The 23817-nt window shown below is 42.6% G+C and overlaps 1 protein-coding gene across 3 annotated transcripts in view; it reads right to left on the bottom strand.

Moving 5' to 3' along the window:
• Nucleotides 1-23817, bottom strand: part of MROH9 (maestro heat like repeat family member 9) — an 82916-nt gene that overhangs the window by 20051 nt on the left and 39048 nt on the right. For all 3 annotated transcript variants that reach the window (XM_059146769.1, XM_059146770.1, XM_059146771.1), the window contains 8 exons: nt 23413-23548; nt 17251-17375; nt 13754-13903; nt 10967-11121; nt 8502-8667; nt 7232-7374; nt 6192-6329; nt 4416-4536 (listed from right to left, as the gene is read on the bottom strand). In XM_059146769.1, coding sequence (XP_059002752.1) covers nt 4416-4536; nt 6192-6329; nt 7232-7374; nt 8502-8667; nt 10967-11121; nt 13754-13903; nt 17251-17375; nt 23413-23548 — 1134 coding nt within the window. The remainder of the gene's footprint in view (nt 1-4415; nt 4537-6191; nt 6330-7231; nt 7375-8501; nt 8668-10966; nt 11122-13753; nt 13904-17250; nt 17376-23412; nt 23549-23817) is intronic.

Below are 23817 nucleotides of genomic sequence, written 5' to 3'. Positions count from 1 at the left end.
TTATGGAATTGGGAAACAGAAAAACAGTGGAATTAGTCAATCTAATCCTTGTGCTAGAAAAAAAAGCATTCAAATAAACCAATGTGACCAATATAATATAAAAAGTAAACATAAAATGAGAAGTGAGAAAAAGGGTGTGAAATAGATTAAAACCTTCACAGGATATTGGCTATTTGGGGCAGCTTTTCTATATTAAAGGCTTTGTCCCAGTCATGAGGCAAAGAAAATTAGATAATTGAAATCGATTAGGAACAATGGAAGACGGATGGCTATTGATGTGTTATTTCCAAATGTTATCAAGGTTAGCTCTTTCTGAGTGATCACACACCAAAACATAAAGGCATATTTTCTATTTACAACTAGTAACTAATCTGTGGGTGATAATTTGGTACTATGTGAATATTCTCCTACAATCTTTCACTTAAAAGTTTTAAAATTCATTGGTAATTTTTTTATTTAGTTATCACACTGGGGCTTGCAAAGTGGTAATTTTCCACGTCTAGCGTTCCGTCTACATTTACTGGCTGGCATCCGTCTCTCTGTCTCTCTCTCCTAGCATTCCAGGTTTGAGTCTCACCAAGGACTCAAGCATTTAAATTTTCTTCCCAACGTATTAAAATTATTTGCAGTTACTCCTTCTTTTGATGTTAAATTTGGCCAGTAGGAGCCCTTTCAAGTTGACTTTTGTGTCCTTTTGACATGATGTATCTATCTTGGAACACTTCTTTGCTTGTAGAAAGACTGGATGTCCCAGGCTTATCTTATATTTTTCTTGCCCCTGAAATCAACCATTTCTTCAAGGAGACAAGATTCCTTTTAGTGAATAATGATATTTGGTGACCATTAGAACTGTGTACTAGAATGTACACATTGTTATTGGAATATCATGTCTTCTTGGCCTTTACTTGAAACTAAGAGTTCTTCTCTTCTTCTTCTTCTTTTTTTTTTTTTAAGTCATGGGTTTATTTTGACAATGTTGATGTATTCAATTCAAATCTAACAGAATTTATGTTAACTTTTTTTTTAAAGATTTTATTTATTCAACAGAGAAAAATCACAAGTAGGAGAGGTAGGCAGAGAGGCAGGCAGAGAGAGAGGAAGGGAAGCAGGCCCCCTGTTCAGCAGAGAGCCCGATGTGGGACTCAAACCCAGGACCCTGAGATCATGACCTGAGCCGAAGGCAGCAGCTTAACCCACTGAGCCACCCAGGTGCCCCGAGTTTATGTTAACTTTTAATGGTTTTATGTTTGCTTCATCTTTTTCTTACCTGGAAAAACTCTGTGCCAATAGTGTTAATATATTTATTTGCTTATTTGCTTTCTGCTGTGTGAATGCATACCATAGTCTTAAAATTATATCACCACCTTACAATATTCATAAAACTCCCAAGTAAAAGTCAGTATTTTTTTATAGATTCTTTTTTGTCCTTAGGATATATCTCACTAAGGATGTATATAGTCAAAGCTCTATGTTCATAAGTTACTTGATATCCTTTGCAAATGTGTGTGTGTGTGTGTGTGTGTGTGTGTGTGTGTGTGTGTATCTGAGGGAGAGAGAGAGACAGAGAATCATACAGTTCACTGGGAAAAATACTAAGATCATAGTAGGTAAACAGGCAAAGGAGAGATCAGATTATTCACACAATGGAACTTTAAAGGCCAAGGCAAAACACATAATTCATGAAAATAATTTGACCAGAGATAACAATATGTTATTTTTATTTTTCACACATCAGGATCTTATACCTAGAAAACCCAAGAGAATTAACCAAAATATTATTATATATAATAATGCAGTTTAACTAATTTTCGTGAATATCCAACAATAATGAGCTTGAAAATTGAATGAAAAAGCCATATCTGGGAAAACAGTATGGAGGTTCCTCAAAAAATTAAAAATAAAAATACCCTATGACCCAGTAATTCCGCTACTGGGCATTTACCCAAAGAAAACAAAAACACGAAATCATTTTTTAAATTTAAACTCAATTAAATAACATATAATGTATTATTAGTTCCAGCGGTAGAGATCAGTGATTCATCAGTCTTATATAATACCCAATGCTCATGATATCACATGTCTTCCTTCATGCCCATCACCCTGTTCCCCATACCTCTTGCCCCTCCCCTCCAGTAACCCTCAGTTTGTCTCCTGAGATTAAGAGTCTTATGGTTTATCTCCCTCTCTGATTTTGTCTAGTTTTATTTTTTCCTCTCTTAAATTTCACATATGAGTGAGATCATGTAAGAGGCACTCTCTGACTCACTTATTTCACTCAGCATAATACCCTTCGGTTCCATCCAGATCTTTGTAAATGGCAAGATTTCATTTCTTTTGATGGCTGCATAGTATTCCATTGTATTTATGTATCACATCTTCTTTATCGACTCATCTATCGATGGACATCTGGGCTCCTTCCGTAGTTTGGCTATTGTGGACATTGCTGCTATAGACATTGGGGTGCAGGTGCCCCTTGGGATCACTACATTTGTATCTTTAGGGTAAATTCTTAGTAGTGCAGTTGCTGGGTCAGAGGGCAGCTCTAGTTTCAACTCTTTGAGAAACCTCCATACTGGTTTCCGGGGTGGCTGCACCAGCTTGCATTCCCACCAACAGTCCATGCACCCCTCTATATAGCAGCATTATTTACAAGGGCCGAGTTAAGGAAGTAGCCCAAGTGCCCATGCAGAGATGAAAAGGTAAACAAGATGTGATGTGTATAAATAGTGGACTATTACTCAGCCATAAATAGATGAGATCTTGCCACCTACAACAACATGGATGGACTTAGAGGGTCTAATGCCCAGTGAAATAAGTCAGAGGAGAAAGACAAATACTGTATTTTCACTCATATGTAAAATCTAAATAAATAAATAAATAAATAAACAGACAAAAAGCAGAATCAGATTCCTAAATGCAGAAAACTGATGGTTGTCAGAAAGAAGAGGGGTAGAGGGTTGGGCAAAACGGATGAAGGAGAGTGAGTGATCCAGGCTTCCGGTTATGGAATGAGCAAGTCATGAGAATAAAGGCACAGCAGTGGGAATACAGGCAAGGGTATTGTCAGAGTGTGGCATGGTGACAGATGGTGGCTACGCGCGTAGATTCATGGAATCTACTAGAAGGAAGTAATCTAAAGGAAGTAATCTAAAATCCTGGAAGGAAGAAGACTTAGGCACGAAGATGTAAACTCTCATTACTTATGTCGGTAGAAAATTAGAAATAATATATAAATAAATGGTATGTTAAATACTGCTGGTTAATGAGACTAAGGTAAAACACACAGATCGTGTGCTCAGAACAACTAAAGGCCAAGTGACGTCATGGTGAGGCCACTCGTCATTGCTTGGTTCCTAGAAGGACAGGTTTACCACTCTCCAAAAGGAGTAAGCACCACATTCATGATGAGAGAGGCCATTAGGACTCATTAAACATCATCTGTCACATTAATAATGCTCATATAAATCTCATGTTTATAAATTTCTTTTGAATATGTGATTTTGTGGGAACAATCATGTATGTCATATTTAGGTCTACTTAATGTCTGAACATACTTAAAAGGGTGACACAATGAAAATAATGAGTCACATAATCAAAATAATGAGAGATTCAAATGGATTAAAGCAAGTTTGGCAGTATTAGTGATTTTCTAGTGCAATGTTCAGTTAAACAGATTATGCATCTTTCTGGAAACTTTAGAAGTAGGTAGTGTCGTGTATGGGTATGTCTTTTACAGTTTATTACCTGTTTTGCTGACTATGATGCTTGAAATTATGTCAGATTTTTGAGACTCTTTGGCATGACACCTTTGGTTAGTGCCTTATTATGTATTACCTCTATGGAAAAATTAATAGTTGACTCAGAGAATTTCAACGTATAGAACTTTCTACATGCCTTTTCTAAGCAAAAGGACTTTCTCAATTTGCTCAACTCTAGTATAGCATTACAATATATGGTGTAATAGTAATATAAGTATTAATATATTCTATAGTTTCATTTTACTTAGTTATTTGGACCATTTCTTTTTCTTCCCCCTTAGACAGTCTGAAGTATCATTCAGATCTCAGGTATTATCTACTATCTTTAAGTAAACTTTGAGTGTACTTTAAATATTCCTTGGTCTACTGTATTTTTAGTTTAAAAAAAAATTTATTATGTTCCATTAGCCAGCATATAGCACTTCACTAGTTTTTGATGTACTTTAACAAGCCTCTAGAGATGTGTGAACCGGTACTACAGAAACAGTGTTTGTGCAAATCCACATTTCTGAAAGACATGACAAAAGTTATCTGTCGTTGTCTTAACTCTGGGTAAGAATTAATATTCAGAGCGGGAGATAAAAAGATTGGAGGGTCGACTTAAGTTTGGATAAGGAATGGGAACCTGGCTGTTCGCAGTCATCTGATGAGACTTACTTCAGTGAGGAATATTACTGTGATGATACTGTCTTCTGACCGTCTAGGATCTTCCACTGAGAGCTTGTAGAGGTAATGCAAGGTCTCTGGAAACTGTGGAAAGTTGTATTCACTGAGAGCTCTGTCATAGAGAGTAAGGCACCGAGTTAGCAACGAGAGGAGAGGCTTCCTGCATCAGCCATGGCTAATGGGAGGAAGAGAGAAGCATTATTCTCACATTTTATACCTCCCAGATGAAAAAGAAAGATATTTTCTAATATCTCCTAATCCATGGACCCCATCCTGAATTCTACACAGACTCCAGGGAATTACAGACGGCTGGATCACGGACGGTGTCTCATTCATTAACATCACTCCTCTTTCCCGTCTCTCCCCCGCTGAACCCCACAGCAGGGGTCCTGCACCACAATAGGCTCCTGCCTGACCGAAAGGACAGAAAATAGTGCAAAATAAATGTCTTGGCAATCCAGGATGGCGGAATAGGTTACCGTCAAGGTTTTAGACCAAGTCTTTCCTTTGAGTGATGTAATGAAGAAGACAGTCTGGGGCTACCCTGCTTTCCTCGGGAGAAGCGGTGGGTCCTGATTCACAAAAGCCCTTCTGGGCAGTGGCCAGGCTCACAGTTGTCCTGACACGCTGGCCTGGACCAGATGTGGCAGGACCATGAAAGTGGATGTGACGGGTTTCACTTCAGGACTCCAGGTTGGCATTTTAAACCAGTGCTTCTTGATCTTTAATAAATATACAAATTACCCAGGAATCTTGCTAAAGTGCAGATTTTGATTCATTGGGAATGGAGTGGGCCACGAGATTTCTGCCTTCTATCTTAAACTTCAAGGGGGTGCTGTTGCTGCTGGTCTGAGGACCACACTTTAAGGAAGAAGATCCAAAGATACTAAGGATATTGTGACACTTAACTAGTGGCCGCATATGTTCCGGGAATCTGTGTGTAAATAAAATGCCACTTGAAACACATGAAGGACCCAGAGACCACACAGACTCTACTTTCTGGGTTGGTAACAACTTTAAATGGTCTATTATCTTGTCAAGTTTTGATTCTTTTTTTAAAAGACTTTATTTATTTGACAGAGAGAGAGAGAGAGATCACAAGTAGACAGAGCGGCAGGCAGAGGGAGAGGGAGAAGCAGGCTCCCCGCTGAGCAGAGAGCCCGATGTGGGGCTCGATCCATGACCCTGAGGTCATGTCCTGAGCCAAAGGCAGACTCTTAACTGGCTGAGCCACCCAGGTGCCCCCAAGTCTTGATTCTTGATCAGAAAATCTGATCCTTGTAATCAGAAACTTGCTATTCAGTAACTAGGGGGAAAAACCCACCACCTTTTCTATTACAAGAAAAATAAAAGTTCTCCTTCATTGTACTTTCCAAATTTGTTCGTCTCATTGAGAACAGATTTTTACTGAACCCCTTTACAGTGGGAGCACATCTATGACGGTCTGATGCCTACGAAGCTGGGATCCGCTAACAGCAGAGGAAGAGAAAAGGCACATTTACCTCTAGTTCTCCATAGCTGAGAGGGGAACCTACTCTTTGGAGAGAGGATAACGGGATGTGTGTATCATCAAGTGGGAGAACCGGAAAGAGAAACTATACCAATAAGGAATAAGCCCCTAAAATAAGGGAATAAGTAGAAATCAGGGCAACTGAGATCGTTGGGGGGAGGGGAGGTTGGAGTGGATACTGTGCTCACACGTGGCTTAGCCCGAGAGAGCTGGAGAAGCGGGTAGAGCCCCAGCGCCTGGCCGAGCCCCTTTCTTACTTGGCGACGAGGTAGACCCCGTAGTGGTGGGAGGGCGCGTGGCTGAACCGGCTCCAGCAGTTCTTCCTCTTCAGGGCAGCGTCCACCTGCTGCAGCCCGGAGCAGGTCAGCAGCACCCTCAGGGCGTCCTGGGCGTAGCTAAGGCCCCAAAGAAGAGAGTCACCGCTTGACAGTGGCCTTCATGGAGCCAAGTACATGTGGCCCGCCTTGGCATTGCGCCCGGGCAGGACGCTGGCTTTGGGAAGGGGCGTGCGTCCAAGGAAAACAGCTTTCCCTGCCGTCCTCTCCCTGACCGACAGCACACGGGGCTTGGGGTTCGACTGAACCGGCGGCCTGTGGGATCCTGGGGCGGGGGGTTACTAGCGCGACGCACCGAACGATGGGACAACGTGCGCGAAGCGCGAATAGGTCGGTTCTCCGCCGGGGACCGCGCGCTGCGCCCGCCGCGAGCCAGAGACCGGCTTAAATATCTGAACGCGGCGGGTCGTGCTCTGGGCTCTGTCCGGTGCCGAAGCGCGCCCCTGGCCAGGGCAAGTGCCCGGCGGCGGCTGCGGACGTCCCCCGAGGGCGGCGGAGCTAAGGGGGTGTCTCGGGGGGAGGGAAGCGCTGGTCTCGCGGATGGGACAGGACCGTCGCCGTCTGAGGCCACACGCCCGGCGCCAGCCGCGAAGCCACTGCCCAGCTCACAGGGCACGTCGGCGCGCGCTATTTAGTCCCGCGGCCGGTCCGGGGAGGTCAGACTTGGCGGCAGAGCGAGCACCGCGGCCGCGGCTCCCGGGCTCCTGCGGCTGCCCCCGCCCGCCGGACCGCCCCACAGCTGCCCCCGCCGGACCCCCGCAGCAGCCCCGCGCTCTGCACTCGCTGGGGAGGGCCCGGCGAGCCCTTGGGACCGGGGGATTCTGACGGCATCGGCCCTTCGGGGGAAAGACTAGCAAGTGAGAACCCTGCCCGGCGAGGAGCCCCCGTGGACCCGAGGGACCGCGGAGAGGCCGCAGCCTCAGCTTCTTCCCGCCGCGTCGGGATGCGCAACCGGAGCTCACAGCGTCCTGTTCCCGGTCACCAGCCGCAGGTCCCTGCTGTAGCAGAGCTGGAGCATGAGGGCCATCAGCAGCTGCGGGAACACCTGCGCCACCGCCTTCCTGTAGGAGCCGACGGGCAGCAGCGTACACAGGGCCTGCGAGGCCTGAGGGGAGAACAAGAGTCCAGGACCGAGCGTCCCGCGCCCACGCGGCGGCCGCAGCCAGGCGGGAGGACGCACAGACCCGCGCCCCCCGAGGAAGCCCGCGCGTGTCCCTCATCCTGCAGCGGCCGCGAGGCCCCTAGTGTTCCGGGAGCTCCCGAAGCGCGTCCGCGACCGCTCGGCCGCCAAAGCGGCGGGAAGCGAGTGGTTCCCAGGGACGACAGCATCGCAGGGTCCCTTCCTCGTCGGCCGTGCAGGAGGGGCCTCCCGGTGCCCCAGGTCCGCCTGTGCTTGAACCGCCAGGCGGTGAGACAGGCCGAGGCGGGCCGGGCCACCGACGGTCATTTGGCCAACGAACCCCCACGACGGCGTCGGCCGCGTCCGAGAACCACCCGCCTCCGTCCCGGGAGCACCGCCCGCTCCACTCCCACCGCGTCCGTCCGGGGAGCACCGCCCGCTCCACTCCCACCGCGTCCGTCTGGGGAGCACCGCCCGCTCCACTCCCACCGCGTCCCGCAAGACGCGAACTTCTCCCGCCAGGGCCGATTTTACTCCGGAGACGTAAACGCGGGACCCAGACGGCATCAGGCCTGCATATGCCCGGAAAGTCTGTGCGGGCTGCGGGTGGCGTTGCTCTGACGCGCGCTCCGACCTCCGCCTCTGCGCCCTTCCCTCCGCTGGGTGTCCCCGCAGCCGCTGACGTGCCAGGCCAGTGCTCATCACTGTGGAGCTTTTGTCCTCCTGTCTGTCTAGAAATCATCTGCCTGGGCATTTGCAGGGATCACGCCTTCATGCTCTGACGGGGTGCTGCCTCCACAGAGCAGCCTCCCCTGACCGACCTCCCGAAGCCCACCCTGACCCTTTCTTTTCCCCGCATCCCCTGATGTCTCCTCTCAGCTAAATATCATCTGACACACGACACACTTTTTTGTTCATTGCCTATGTTTTACCAGAATGTAAGCTTCCTGATCAGGGTGTGGCATATAGTAGGCACTCAATAAGTGCATGTTGGATGGATAAATGAATGAAACCAGGACAGTGTCCCTGAGTACGACGGAGCCCGTGGGCAGACCGGGATTTTCATGCTCAGGGAAAAACCAGGACGAAGCAGCCCTCCTGGCGTCACTTACCGCTACAGGCATCATATTAGTGGTATCAAGAGAGAACCGCCTTCTTTCCTTGAGGCTATCCTGCATTTCTCCAGGCTTGCCTTTCAGGATCAGCAAGATGGTCTTCAGCACGTGAGGGGCCACGCTCGACTCGGAACCTGCCGCGCGCCACATCAGGATCAACGTGCTGCAAACACAGCCCCGCCCCGCCCCCACCACCGTGAGAATCAGGCTGTCCATTTCCTGCGTAATACTGCGTCACGAATCAGGAAAAGTTTTGGGTTTACATGTTTTATAGCAGAGAAATTGCAGACAAGTCGAAACCAATTTCCAAATGATCCCATTTAATCTCTTGTCCTTGAAAACACAGGAAGGATTTCAGTGAGATACTAACAGAAAACACAGTCTGCAGGTTCACTTCCTAGCACACCTAAATGTCTGTCCAGGTCAATGCCAAGAACTGATAAGCTTTCTCCATTCCATGCTCTGGTTCCCTCACCTTGTGATCCTGTTTATGCAGGAATAATGGAATATTTAAAAACTGGTATAAAAATACAAATTAATATAAATAAATATATCTACTTTAAAAAAACCAAATAAACAGAAATACTAAGCAAAAAAAAAACCCTATATAAATTTAAAAATTAGAAAAGGGAATTATTTTATTTTTTAAAAATTTTATTTATTTGACAGAGATCACAAGTAGGCAGAGAGGCAGGCAGAGAGAGAGAGAAGCAGGCTACCGGCTGAGCAGACAGCCCGATGTGGGGCTCGATCCCAGGACCCTGGGATCATGACCTGAGCCAAAGGCAGAGGCTTCAACCCCCTGAGCCACCCAGGTGCCCCAGAAAAGGAAACTTAAATTGAGCTCAGAGGAGTGGGCCCTTTTGTGAAATGTCACACATTTAATTAGCGACACAGGTGTCACGCACTAGAACCCTGGCTTCTCAACTCCCAGTCCCCTAGGTCCTTTCTACATACCTGGCCATTCAAGATTACTTTTTATTATTGCTTATCTTAAAAACTGCTACACACCTCTGTGTGGGCATATTCCTGATCCCTTATCAATTCATGCTGGGCTCTGAACCTCATTTTATCGTCTCTCTGCATTTAGGTTCCTAATGAAGAGAAGGAGGCCTGGTCCTACAGAGCACAGACATACCAGCTTTTTAGAACCCATTATTCCACTGATCCTGCCTTCTGGGCTCAGCTTTAGAACTTTGCTTAGAACCACATGGACATCCAGTCTAATATGTCCCGTATCATTCCCTTGCCTCTAGATCATACCTTCCAGGTGACCAGGCATTCTCTCTTTTTCTCTGATTTAGCTCAGCTCCAAATCCTAGTCCTTTCTACCTCAAGCCTCACCTACTAGTGCACAAGATCTGCTGGTGACCATTTTAATCAAATTCACCTAACTCTAATTATGCTTTCTCTCTGTACCTCATTTCTTATTGTTCGTATGGAGTCACCGGCAACTTTTATCAATGTTGGGTTATTCCTTCTCAACAAAATGTTTGAAGGCTGGTAATATATTGCATACAGTGGTTTCTTACTTCCTGAATGAGAAGACACTGAGTCTTACGAAGATTTTTAATTTCCAGACGTCTTTTCAGCAGTAATATACTTTGTACTTATGAGCCTCCCAAATAAATATAGATTTCAGTTGGGGGTGGGGGAAAGTCAGTCGTATAATTGGTTTAGCATTTTGTGGACTTTGATGCCCTTTCATGGATGTTAACTCATCTAACCCATAAAATTGCTGTATAGATAAAGAATTTTTCTCATCTCACAGATGAATTGAGGATCAAGGAGTTTAGAAATTTATGTGGCTAGGAAGGAATTCAGACCCATTTGTTTCGAAGCCTGAATCCTTTCCATAATGTAACTTCCTGCCTTGTGTATGGTTAGTAGTAAAGAAGTATTACTTTCCTTCTCAGGGTGCAGATGTTAGGAATGAGGCGATGTCATTTACTACTCTCTTCTGCTGTGAGTGAGGCTCATACTGTCCCACTGGCCCACACTATAGTGATCCTCAATCACGAATTTCAGATAAATAGCTAAGGAACAGCTACTTTTAATGTTTCATTACTTCTTTGGTGGGTGGAAGTACCTTACATCTGTTCATCATAAACGAGGGGGAAAAAAGCCCTATAAATGTAATCACTTGTGGGGAAAAACCCATCATCACTGGGAGGAGAGGTTGGTTCCTATGGGTTAGGCAGCAGAACACAATTTAGTCTCAGATAAACAACAGTGACAACGACCATTTGTTGATGGTGTTGACCGTGGGTAGGTATTGTATGAGAATAGGAACAAAGCCCATGATCCTTTTTACATTTTATGGTCATTGTAGGTGAAGCAAAAACAGATATTCTTTTTCAAAAAAAAAAAAAAAAGAAGAAGAAGCCAGGCCTGACTTGCCAGCTCTGTCGGATTCTGGAGGCTATGAACAAACCCCCGTAGAAGGGGTGAGGGAGACTTACTTGTCTGCTGGGACTGGGTAATCCATCAGTTGGAAGACAACCTTCTTCGGTGAGGTGCGTGTTAACAGGGTGACGACCCGCAGCATTGTGTGCTTCATGACGTGAGAAGGATTCTCACACAACTGCTTATAGATGGTGTCCACAATCTTAGACACCTGGAAAAGCAATTCAATAGGTCAGCAAGCGCCTCTTTTTCCATGGCCACCTCTAAAGCGAGGCATTTCTTGGATGTAAGAATTCAGTCCTTCTCAGAATGGCCAAGACAGCAATTAATGCACAAATAAGCACTAGAGGGAAGCATTTTTATGTGTGTGACTACACAATGTAAAACATTTATTGGGATGAGAAATAAGCCAATGCATTTATTGATAGTGGGAAAATACCCATTTTTTAAAGTTTATTTGGGGAAAGGTAGACTTCCTTATTTAAGATATATAAGCTCAGTATAGAAAACATGTATAAAAAACAACATGGAGTTTCCTCAAAAGGTTGAAAATAGAGCTGCCCTACGACCCAGCAATCGCACTACTGGGTATTTACCCTAAAGATACAAATGTAGTGATCTGAAGGGGCATGTGCACCCGAATGTTTATAGCAGCAGTGTCCGCAATAGCCAAACTATGGAAAGAGCCTAGATGTCCACCCACAGATGAATGGATAAAGAAGACGTGGTGTATATACACAATGGAATACTACGCAGCCATCAAAAGAAATGGAATCTTGCCATTTGCAACAACATGGATGGAACTAGAGGATATTATGCTGAGCAAAATAAGTCAATCAGAGAAAGACAATTATCATTTGATCTCTCTGATATGAGGAATTTGAGAGGCAGGGTGTGGGGTTTGGGAGGTAGGGAAGGAAAAAATGAAACAAGATGGGATTGGGAGGGAGATAAACCATAAGAGACACTTAATCTCACAAAACAACCTGAGGGTTGCTGGGGATAGGGGAGTATGGAGAAGGTGGTTGGGTTATGGACATTGGGGAAGGTCTGTAATAATGGTGAGCGCTGTGAAGTATATAAGCCTGACGATTCACAGACCTGTACCCTTGGGGCAAATAATACATCATATGTTAACAAAAATAATTTAAAACACCCCCAAAGCAAAAATAAACAAACAGAAAAAGAAAACATGCATAATTCAAGTCCTTTAAGAAGGAAGTCAAAATAATGGAACAGAATAACAATGTAACTGTATACTTCAGAAAACCTTTCTGACAATTAAAGAAGACATGAATTTACATAGGGAATGGATGAACTATGTGTTCAAAGAATGGCCCAGAATGGTAAACGCTGAGTCACATAATGCTGCAAATTCTATTCATAGGCCCTACATCGGTTTTATTTTTTCCCCTTTTTATTAATTCTTGAAGAAGGAGATTACGAGCTAGACCTGAAATTTGTCTCAAATTAATGGCTGTTTATTCAACATCAGATCTGACCCAACAAGATAACTTCGCTTTTTGTTTTGAAAATATTCCTTAGAGATCAGAAGCTGAAATGTTGGTCGACATAATTCACATCTCACTGCAGTTGTCCATACACAGTCAGTTACCTGTGCAGAACCCCCTGCTCCGAGCAATAAGTAGAAAATAAATGAATGAATAAACAAAGTGTTAAAAGTGCAGGACATTCCTCATGCTGCATATGCTCCAAGGTGAACATGAAATGGGGGACGCTAAACACTGCTCTTCTCCATAGACCTTTGAACGATGAGTTTAGAGCTCTGCTCACCCCCTTTCCTTGCAGCATGACCCAGAACAAGCCAGCGATGTTACTGTGCACTCAGGATAGCAATCACGGTCTGCTTTAATTCTCAAGATTTGCCGTGTTAGATTTGCTTAGAGATTGTAAGCCCACATACTAAATGTGCAATTTAGGGATTTTTCAGGGCTAATTTTAACTGTGCACAATTTTCCATTATAACTGATTTTATTTTATTTTTTAAAGTATTTTATTTAGTTAGTTTTACAGAGAGAGCGCATAGGAGCAGGAGGAGGAGCCGCGCGGGCGGGAGGGGAAAAATCTCAAGCTGTCTTCACACCGAGGGGGGAGCTCTGCGAGTCTGCCTCTCCCCAGCCCCAGATCGTGACCTGAGCACATAGTCCTGTGTGAGCTATGAAGTGTGAACTGCATTATTTTCTTGAGCTAAAAGCTGTTATATTTATGTCTATCACTGGCATCGCACAATAAAAAGATGTTAAAGTCTGTGCTATTTAAAAATTTGGGTTTTCCTTTTTTTTTCTTTTTAACTTAGAAAGACATTAAATAGAAAATAGAAATGCCATGACAAATTGAGAGTGAAAGAGACTGTGGAGGAAAGGCAAAAACTCTTCATATGTTTGTATATCTAAAGACACTTCTCCCCCTCTGTTTTGAACAGGAAGCCCCACATTCATTTGCACTTGCCCCCACAAATTGTGCAGCTGGTCCTACAGCGAGCTGAGGGTCCATGAAAACTTTCCTTAGTGGTTACACAGAGGATTTCAATTATATATGTACCAATTTACTGTTTTTAATGTATACTTAAAAAAAAAACTGACGCAGATGTTGGCAAGATATTACGATTTGGTATGATGGGTAGGTAAACATTCATGACATTATTTTCTAAACTATTCTGCAGGCTTGAAATACTTCACACACACAAAAAGCCTCATCGGATTAATAACATAATGAACAATAGCAAGAAACACAGGAAAAGAAGTTTAGGCATATAAGAGAGGCAACAAGAGCACTTTAGAGAATAAAATCTGTCTTTCTCTACTCACTGTTGAGGATCTTACCATGGTGACCTTATGTGCGTGGTATTCCAAGGTCAACTTCAGCATGGTGGATGCCCTGAATGCGATTATGTTATGAGGTGAAGAGAGTCTCATGAGGAGACTCCACACAAAGTCAGTCAGCAAGGATGGCAGCAGGGTGAATCCTACACTCTGAAACCAAAAAGGAGAGCCATGACCTCACGCCTTACCTACCATAAAGTAAGAAAGACAACCGAATTCAGTCATCCTGGAGGAAGCCCCCAGGCCAGGTAGGGCCAAGTGATTCTTGTAGGCCATAGGCATTTTTGCTATTGTGGCCCTCTTCCACCATTCGAAAAGGTTAAAAATTGAATTTTACAACTGTATTGCTATTGAGATGACTATAATTCAAGTGGAATTACACTTATTTATTTCCTTCTGATTTTTAAAGGGACTAAAATACTTTTATCTAGATAAGTCAACTCTGGGGCCAGGCCAGGAAAAAAATGAAAAACCATGGCATTACAATTAGGAGGAACTGTAAAATATTGATGTAACACCAGTTCAGCTGTTCAGATATTAGAAATTATTGTGGGATTCTTTAGTTTTGGAAATTAGTTTGCTGAGATCCGATACCAGCATGATTAGCAGACGCAGGAGGGGACAAAGTAAGAAAGGCAGGATGATTCAAGGGGTGGACTGGACTTTGCTCTTTTACAGAGAAGGACCAAGAAACAGTGAGAGAGAAAAAAGGCTCATAAGTCAATGACTGAGGTACAAGAACTATAATTCAAACAATCTTTTTTTTTTTTTAAGTCAGAATAATATCCATGGACCATAAAATAGCAAAATTACATAATTATGCATGGATCTCTCAGTTAAGAAAGATGGACGAAGCACGTTTTTTCCTTTCATGGACACAAATATATGTATATATATATTGCATATTATATTATAAACACACACACACGCACACACACACACACACACACACACACACACATCATTTTCCCAAGTACAGAAGGTAACCAGTCTTGCCAGAGAAAGCTTATCTGTATCTCTCTTAAAAGGATGGAGCATAGCTCTTTTTGGTCAGTAGGACAAACTTGAGGTTTGAGTAAAAATGGGGGACCCCAGTCTCCCCACTACTGGGCAGAGGGGTGAGGGGTGGTATCCTTGGAATGCTATGGAAGAAAGCTAAAGGAGGGTCACTAAGGCTTGGTGAGATGCACTGAGTGTCACAAATATTTTGTCCTTCTTTAAGAAAGCCAGATTTCATTATATGATTTGTTGAATTAAAAAAATATCAAAATGGAGGAATATTTTCTTTTAACTCTGTTTATTCAATGAAATTATTTTAGTGTCTATTTAAGAGTTGTAGAAGGAGCAATTTCTAGTGAAAATAAGAACTCATGCTAGAAGTTTCTGTCATGTGAAGGTCCATGTATGACAGTAGACTACATCAAACAACAGGACTCCCTATAAAATGTGATCTACATGTAACTCTTTAGAAATATACCAATCCCATAGGACCAGCTGGATTCTTTAGAAATCATTATATCTCTCCAATTTCTTACTCTTTTTTTAAAAAACATTTCATTGATTTATTTATTTTAGAGAGTGAGCTAGAGAGAGAGAGAGGGAGAGAGAAAGCATGAGCAGGGGCAGAGGGAGAAGATGAGCGAGAAGAAGACTCGCTGCTGAGCAGGGAGCCCGATGAGGGCTCGACCCCAGGACCCTGGGATCATGACCTGAGCCAAAGCCAGAGGCTTAACTGACTGAGTCACCCAGGTACCCCTTGTTTCTTACTCTGATACCATGTTATTCTTGCTGCTGAATCGTTGTAATGGCTGCGTGATATTCTATTAACTTGATATTCCATAATTTATCATGTTTCTCTGTGTTTGATGCAAAATTTGTTAAAAAAAAAATAAACCAAACATCTGTGAAGAACCTCTCTTTACAAATATCTTATTAATTTTAGTTTTTTTCCTTTGTGGCTCCTTCAGAAGACAATGTCCTCTCTTATAACTTGCCACTCTATAAAAGAATGGCTTCTAAATCTGTAAACTTCTTTTTTTTTAAATTTGATCCTCCCTTTTCATGGTGTCTTGTTTATAGCTCTCTTGGCTGAAAACCTTGGTGCGTATCATTCTATTTGCCTCCTTGGGACTTTTCTTTGGCCGTAGTCTTCTTGATCCCCTTGTTACAACCTCTGATTCTCTCGGTCCAGCTGTTCCGATCCACCGCTAAACGCCCCCGCCTCAGGGTTTTCCAGCTACTGCTCTTGCCCCAGGGCCACAACTGGCCTGCTTTGGTGTCACAAGTGGGACCCAAAGAAGAGGTCATGAGTGCAAGGATCCGGGGCACCCTCCCCACAAACCCAGGATTTCTGAATCTGAAGAACCTTATGCTCAAAAAAGACAAAACACAACCTAAAATGGGTAGTAGCTAGGAAGGGGATCTGAGGAGGCACTAGTCCTCCACTCCCTGCCCCATCGTGGTGCTCGGGATCCCAGTTCCAGGGTACTGGAGTGGAGGATACAAGAATGTAGAAGAATTTTCAAGTAAACCTATAGAGATGCTTGGTTTCTTCTTGCAAATGGACCATTCCATAGTCAACCAGTCTCATGATCTTTGAGGTGAACTGAATAAGAACAATGCTTGATTTTGGAAACACGCACCATCACGCAAACACATATTTAAGATATCTGTGCAGTATTTCTGACCATATTAGGTAAGATGTATCGCTTCCACAGCTCCTCAGCCTCCCACAGTTCTGTTTCTTTCAGCCATGGGAGGAGAAGTCACTGCTTTCTGTACCCAGTTTTAGGAGGAGCTATAAGACTCTCCCCCCGTCAAGAGATGAACTCGCCTGAAGGACTTCCCCAGCAGTTTTGCTGAGCTGTTAGCTTGACATGTGTGGCTAGAAGCCCACCTAGGGACAGCCTAGGATGCTGCCCAACCTAGGCGGCAGAGCAGGGTGACCTCTCAGGCAGATGGAGAAGCCCACGGACTTTGAAGGAGGTGTGGGAGGGTCAAGGCAAAAACTATCTACTTGGCACTGAAGTTTATCACTTCAACTTAGAGATTTTTTAACACTTTTAAAAAAAATAAAATCGAAAGCAGGTTATTTTGATGTTTGTTGAGTGAAACATAATCCTACTGCAAAGCCTGTTAACTGGTGACTCCATTAAGTCTACTAAATAACCAGAAGTTCCCCATCTTGAGTGTATATTTAATGACCAAACAAAAAGAACTATGAAACTAGAAAACACTTCTCTCATTTGCATTCTTTAAGGATTACATAAAATAATATTAATTGCTGTATTCAGGAATAACAAGCATCGTTCTTATTCAGAGAGATGAAAATTGGGAAGCCAAAGAGTCTACAGGTTACTTACTCTGGGATTCGCCGAACTTTAAAAACATGGAAAACATTAATTAAAAATGTAAACTGTTGAAATAAGTTGCCACTCAGTGTAATAATACACATGAAATAAAAGTCATAGGATCAAGTGGGGGGGGGGGCGAGTTACCTGGGTAATTTTAGTTTTGTCCCGTTGCAAGACGTTAGGTAGGAATTCCATATCCGAGGGAGTATTCAGGAGGCAGTGATCGCCGGACTTCTCACACACGGTGGATCTTTTTCTTTCAGTACCCGCTGTATTAGGAAAAGAGTTTAAGGTTTTTACGTGATCATCCGTTCTTTCTATGACATTGGTATTTCCAGTTTCTCCTTCCTTCCCAATTCTGGAGATCTAAAGTATTCCGAACATTCAACTCCCTGCTAATACTTTCATCCCATCAAATGTTAGGACAGCACTGATCCAGGCTCCATAAATGTTCACACGAGGTCTCTGTGAAGTACACATGCAGGACACAGACGATTTTAAGCGGTTGCGCACATATTGAATACATGTAGGCCATCAAATGCATCACCCAGTGCACTGGAGAAGCTGTGGCTAAGTTGGCGTGTGTATTGGTGTGAGAGCGGACTTGGAGGTGTTTTTCGAGGAGCCTAGGAAGTGGCCGCGCGGCAGAGCCAGAAGCTCTCTGTGACGACATCAGGTGCCGATGCTTTCGGTCCTGGAGAAGGGGAGTTTCAGTGATTTCACTGGTTTGCTGACAGCTCTGTAGAGAGTTCACTGACCTACAGTTTACTTAAAATGTACAATTTTAAGTTTTTAATATATGTATATACCAGTGAAAATATTACTACAGTAAAAAATAAATAAATACAAAAATTTTTTTAAAAGCCCACAACCATATTCATTCCCTCCAGCACACCTGCTGCCTGTGTCCACCACGATCCAAAGGCAACCACAGATCTGCTTTCTGTTAGCAGCTGTCCAGTTCATGTTTTCTGTCTTCTAATTTTATAAAAATGGATTCACAGAGCATGTACTCTTCCACGATCTGGCATTTTTCACTCAGCAAGAGTATTTTGTGATTCATCCAAGTTGTCTGGATCAAGACTTCTTTCCTGTTTTACTGGCGAGTACCACCCCGTGTCTGCTAATCCGTTTGCCGACTGGTAGACATCTGGGTTGTTTCCAGCTTTTGGCTTTTCCAGATGAAGGTGCTGTCAACATTTGTGCACAAGTCTTGGTGTGGATACCTGCTTTCACTCTGCTTTGGTAAGGCCTAAGTGATGGGATGACTGGATCGTTTGGTATGTGTGTGTTATCTTTTTAGGATACTGCCAAATTATTTTCCAAAATTGTTGTACCATTTCACACTCCCTGTAGCAAAGTGTGAGCGTTTTGGTGGCTTCACACCTTTAATAACATATGGGACGGTCAGCGTGTCAATCTGAGACATCCTAATGGGTATGGAGTGGGATTTCATTGCAGTTTTTAAGTTACATGTCTTTTATGACCAAATGTTGAACATCTTTCGGTGTGTGCCCTTGCCATCTGTGGTTCTTTGGTGGAATGATTCAAATAATTCAAATTCAAATTTACTACAATTTTTTTTAAAAGATTTTATTTATTTGACAGAGAGAGATCACAAGTAGGCAGAGAGGCAGGCAGAGAGAGAGAGGAGGAAGCAGGCTCCCTGCTGAGCAGAGAGCCCGATGCGGGACTCGATCCTAGGAGTCTGAGATCATGACCTGAGCCGAAGGCAGCGGCTTAACCCACTGAGCCACCCAGGCGCCCCAAATTTACTACAATTTGTTTCTGTTTTCTTACTGCGTTTGAGTGTGCATTTTCTCAGATATGTAACTTGCAAATATCTTCTCCCAGTGTACAGCTTATCTCTTAACAGTGTCTTTCGAAGATTAGAACGGATTAATTTTTCATTTTTCAAATTTATAGGTCATGCTTTTGGTGTTGTATTTAAGAAGTCCTTGGGGCACCTCGGTGGCTCAGTCAGTTAAGCATCTGGCTCTTGATTTTGGCTCAGGTCATGACCTCAGAGTCCTGAGATCGAGCCCTGAGATGGGTGAGGATTCCCTCTTTCCCTCTCCTTCTCACCCTCCCCACTGCGCTCTCCTCCGCCCCTATCTTAAAAAAAAAAAAAAAAAAAGGAAAAAGAAAAAGAAAATCTTTGCCTAATTCAAGGTACGTGAACTTCTTTTAGTTTCACAGTTTTAGATTTTACATTTCATCTTATGGGTCCATTTTGAATCAACTTTTGCATTATGTAAAAGATACATATCAAATTTCTTTTCTTTTGCATGTATCTAACCAATTTTTTCAACCCTATTTACTGATGTTTTCTCTTTCTTCACTTAACTGCCTTTCAACTTGCTTCAAAAAGCATTTGAGCATACATATGTGCATCTATTTATAAATTTCTGCTCCTGTTTTCTGAAGGAACACTGGTCTGTAGTTTTGTTTTGTTTTTGTTTTTCTTATAATGTCTTTATGTGCTTTTGGTATCAGAATTTTGCTGTCCTCACCTTCTCACATTTTGGTCAGAGTTTGAATAGGATTGGTACAGTTTCTTCCTTTAACTGTTTGCTAGATCATTTCAATTTGGAGTTTTCTTTATGGGTATTATATTTTCATTTTGCTCAAAATACTTTCAATTTCCATTTTTATTTCTTTATCTGACTAATGGGTTATTTAGAAGTGGATGACCTGGTTTCCAAATATTTTGAATTTTCCAGATCCCTTTCTGTTTCTTATTTCTAATTTAATTCCATTTCGGTCAGAGAATATATTTTGTATGAATTAAGGACATTTTGCTTTCTTAAGACTTGATTTATGGCTTGAATATGGTCTATTCTGGCAAATTTTGTTTTTCCTTGAGAATGTTCATTTTTCCACTATCTGTGGAGTGTGCTATAAATGTCAGTTAGGTCAAGTTGGTTCAAGACTATATCCTTAACACTTTTCTGTGTCATCATGAATTATTGAAAGCGGGATACTGAATTCTCTGATTGTAATCCTAGATCCACTCCAGTTCTATCTTTGTTTAATGTATTTTGATTTTTAATTTTTATAAGGACATATGTATTTAGGATTGTTATGTCTTATTAATTGACACCTTTCTCATTATGAAATTACCCTCTTTTTCCCTGGATGCATTCTTTGCTCTGAAATATATATAGCATGTGTATATTTTTATATATGTTTTTTGATATTGACTTAGCCACTCTAGTTTCCTCTTGACTAACGTTACTATGTTATATCATTTTCCAACTTTTAACCTTTATTGTCTTTGTGGCTCTGCATTTAAAGTGGATGTCTCATAGGCAGCATAGAACTGAGCCTTGTTTTTGTCCAGTCTGATAATCTCTGCCTTTTCATTGGAGGAATTCAGAATATTTACAGTTACTCTACATGGCTTTAAGTCTTCACTATTTGTTTCCTATTTTTCCTGTCCTTCTATTTTTTTCTTCTTTGTCTTGTCTTGTCTTTCTCTTCTTCCCCTCCTCCCCCTTCCCCTTCCCCTCCCCCTTCTCCTCCCCCTCTTCCTCCTTTGTCTCCTTCTCTTTCTTCTCCTTCTTCTTCCTCTTCTCCCTTTTCTTCTTCTTCTGAGAAAGAGAGATAAAAAGCTGGGAGTGTAGTTTGGGGGAGTGGCAGAGGGAGAGGGAGAGAATCGTAAGCAGATGTAGCGCTCAGCATGGAGCCCAACATGGGGCTCGATCTCATGACCCTGAGATCATGACCTGAGCTGAAATCAAGAGTTGGTCACTCAACCCATGAAGCCACCCAGGTGCCCCCTTTTTGTCTTCTTTTAAAGTACTTAGAACATTACATCTCCATTTTGGTTTATTATATGTAACTCTTTGCTACATTATCTATCTAAGAGGCTGCTTTAAGGTTTATATTATACATCTTTAGCTTTTCACAATTGACCTTTAAGGGATATTTCATGACTCTGTGCAAGAACCTGGAACTGTGGTTGTATTTCCTCTCTCAGTCCTCTAAGCTATTGTTATATATTTAGCTTTGACATGGTGATTATTTTTTGCTTTCAACAGGTGATCATTATTTTAAAAGATTTAAATAATGAGAAGAGAATTTCTGTATTTACCTACATAGTTGAACCCCATTATTCGTAAATCCTTTATGTACATCCAGATTTTTACCTGGATTTTTTTTTCCAGAAGGATTTCCTGTAGTATTTCTTATAGTGCAGATCTGCTGGTGATGAATTCTAACAGCTCTTGAATATCTAAACATGTCTTTATTTCACTTTTGTTTTTATTTTTTAATTTTTTTTAAAGATTTCATTTATTTATTTGTCAGAGAGGGTGAGCACAGGCAGACAGAGAGGCAGGCAGAGGCAGAGGGTGAAACAGGCTCCCTGCTGAGCAAGGAGCCCGATGTGGGACTCGATCCCAGGACCCTGGGATCATGACCTGAGCCGAAGGCAGTCGCTTAACCAACTGAGCTACCCAGGCATCCCTCACTTTTGTTTTTAAAAGAATTTTTGTTGACTGACGAATTCCAGATTAACTTTTTTTTTTCTTTCAGTACATTGGGAGGCTGCATAATTGCCTATGGCTTTTGTTGTTTTGGATGAGAAATCTGCTGTCATCTTTACCTTTGCTCCTCTGAATGAAATCTTTTTTCCTCTGGCTCTCTTTAAAAATTGTATTGTTGATCTCTGCTGGAGTGTCCTTCCTCTCAGACACTGCAGTTTTCATCTCCAGAGGCTTAGTTGAAGTCTTTTAGAAATTCTCCTGTATCCCTACTTCACACGCTCATTTTTTTCTCTGACTCCCTCAATAAATGGAATATATTACAATAATTGTTTTAATGTCCCTGTCTACTAATTCTATCATCTGGGTCAGTTTTGATGAATTTTTCTCCGCATTATAGGTTTGAGTCTGCTTCTTTGCATACCTAGCAATTTCTACTGGATGTCAGACACCGTGAGTGTAAACTTGGTGAGTGCTGGAATCTTTGTATTCTTGGGGGGAGTCTTGAGCTTCATTCTGATAAACATTTAAAGTATTTGGAGATCATTTGATCTTTTTAGATCTTGTTTTTAAGGGCTTTGTTCAGTGGCATGAAAACAATTTAGTCTAGAGATAATTTTTTTCTTCTAATGAAACCAAATGCTTTGAGTGCATTTTTTACTTATAAATTATGAAGTTTTAAATTCTGGCTTACAGTCATAGGCATGATTCCCAGCCTCTGGGAGTTCACTGGACTTTTTCCTCTAATCTTTTTCTCCCCCAGTCTCAGGTAGACTCCTCACGAGTTCTGATCACTCCACGCCTGAATGGTTAAAGTGGACCCTGGCAGGTGTCTGGAGTTCTCTCTCTGTGCCCTCCTCCTGCTACTCAGGTCCCAGACCTATAAACAGGTACTCAGACCTGCAAACTCTAGCTGTCTTGATTCTTTTTTTTTTTTAAAGATTTTATTTATGTATTTGACAGACAGAGATCACAAGTAGGCAGAGAGGCAGGCAGAGAGAGGAGAAAGCAGGCTCCCCGCTGAGCAGAGAGCCCGATGCGGGGCTCGATCCCAGGAGCCTGAGATTTTGACCTGAGCCGAAGACAGAGGCTCAACCCACTGAGCCACGCAGGTGCCCCTCTAGCTGTCTTGATTCTAATTCTGTCTCTTCAACTTGGTAAGACAACTGGGTTAGAGCCTAAAAACCCCCTTGAGGCGGTAAGCTCGGGCGATTGTAATCCCTACCTCATTAATTCATTTGTTCCCATCTCTCAGCAATCATCTCCTGTGTTATCTGATGTTCAATGCCTTAAGAACAATTATATACATTTATATATTTAATAGTCATGTATTATGGGAGGATAAATCTTTTCTCTGTTTAAGTTATTTGGAAATAGTTTGGTACTTTGGGGACTTGCTGTTTTGTTAGGCTGCCCACAGCAACATTTACTTTAGTTTTGGGCTAATTTTTCCCAACCACCGAAGCGAGAACCTGAATATTCTATCTGATGCCCCATTAGAGGGGAAAAGTATGCCTCTTTTTAAAAAGTCCTATTGGTAATCTTTCTTCTTCCCTTCCTCCCCACAGCATTCCTGTCCCCACCATTAACACACAACACTAATCAAAGTATATAGTACTTTATAGACCTTGAAGAGCCAAATATTACTAGCATATTTTGCTAATTCTAAAGATAGATTATAAAATATGTTTTGAAAAGTAGGACTACAGATCTTGGGAAGGATTTAGAAATCTACAGAGCCTTCTTGGGACCCTTAAGTGGAAACATTAGGGACAAATCCTTAGTATCCACTAGAAGGGACGGTGTGAACCATTCTTACCATTCTGACACTTTGCAATGCAGAGGAGGTGGCACAGTCCTGAGGCTGCCTGCTGTGTGATTAAGGGATCACTGTGGCAACACAGAAGAGACAGTTCTGCTGCCAGGACACCCAAACACGGGGCATCAACACTTGCCTAGTGGAAAAACAGAGGAGGGGAAAAATGCATTTGCTGTGCATAGTTAACATGGAATGTCTGCATCTGATCCTCTAATATACATGTATCAGACTAAGACAAGAGGATGAACTTCAGAATGTACCAAAACCTATATTCAAACCTGTTCCTGAGCCTCAATTTTCTCATCTATAAACTGCAGACAACAAATGCTATCTTGTAGTAGTTACTGGGGGAACAATTTATGACAAAAAAGAAAGTTCTTGCTTTCCAAGCCAGTTGCTCTGGGG

This window comes from Mustela lutreola, chromosome 14 (genome assembly GCF_030435805.1).
Source record: "Mustela lutreola isolate mMusLut2 chromosome 14, mMusLut2.pri, whole genome shotgun sequence".
Lineage (NCBI taxonomy): Eukaryota > Metazoa > Chordata > Mammalia > Carnivora > Mustelidae > Mustela > Mustela lutreola.
The sequence above is the reverse complement of the archived record's forward strand: the minus strand, read 5'-3'. Positions and strand labels throughout refer to the sequence as shown.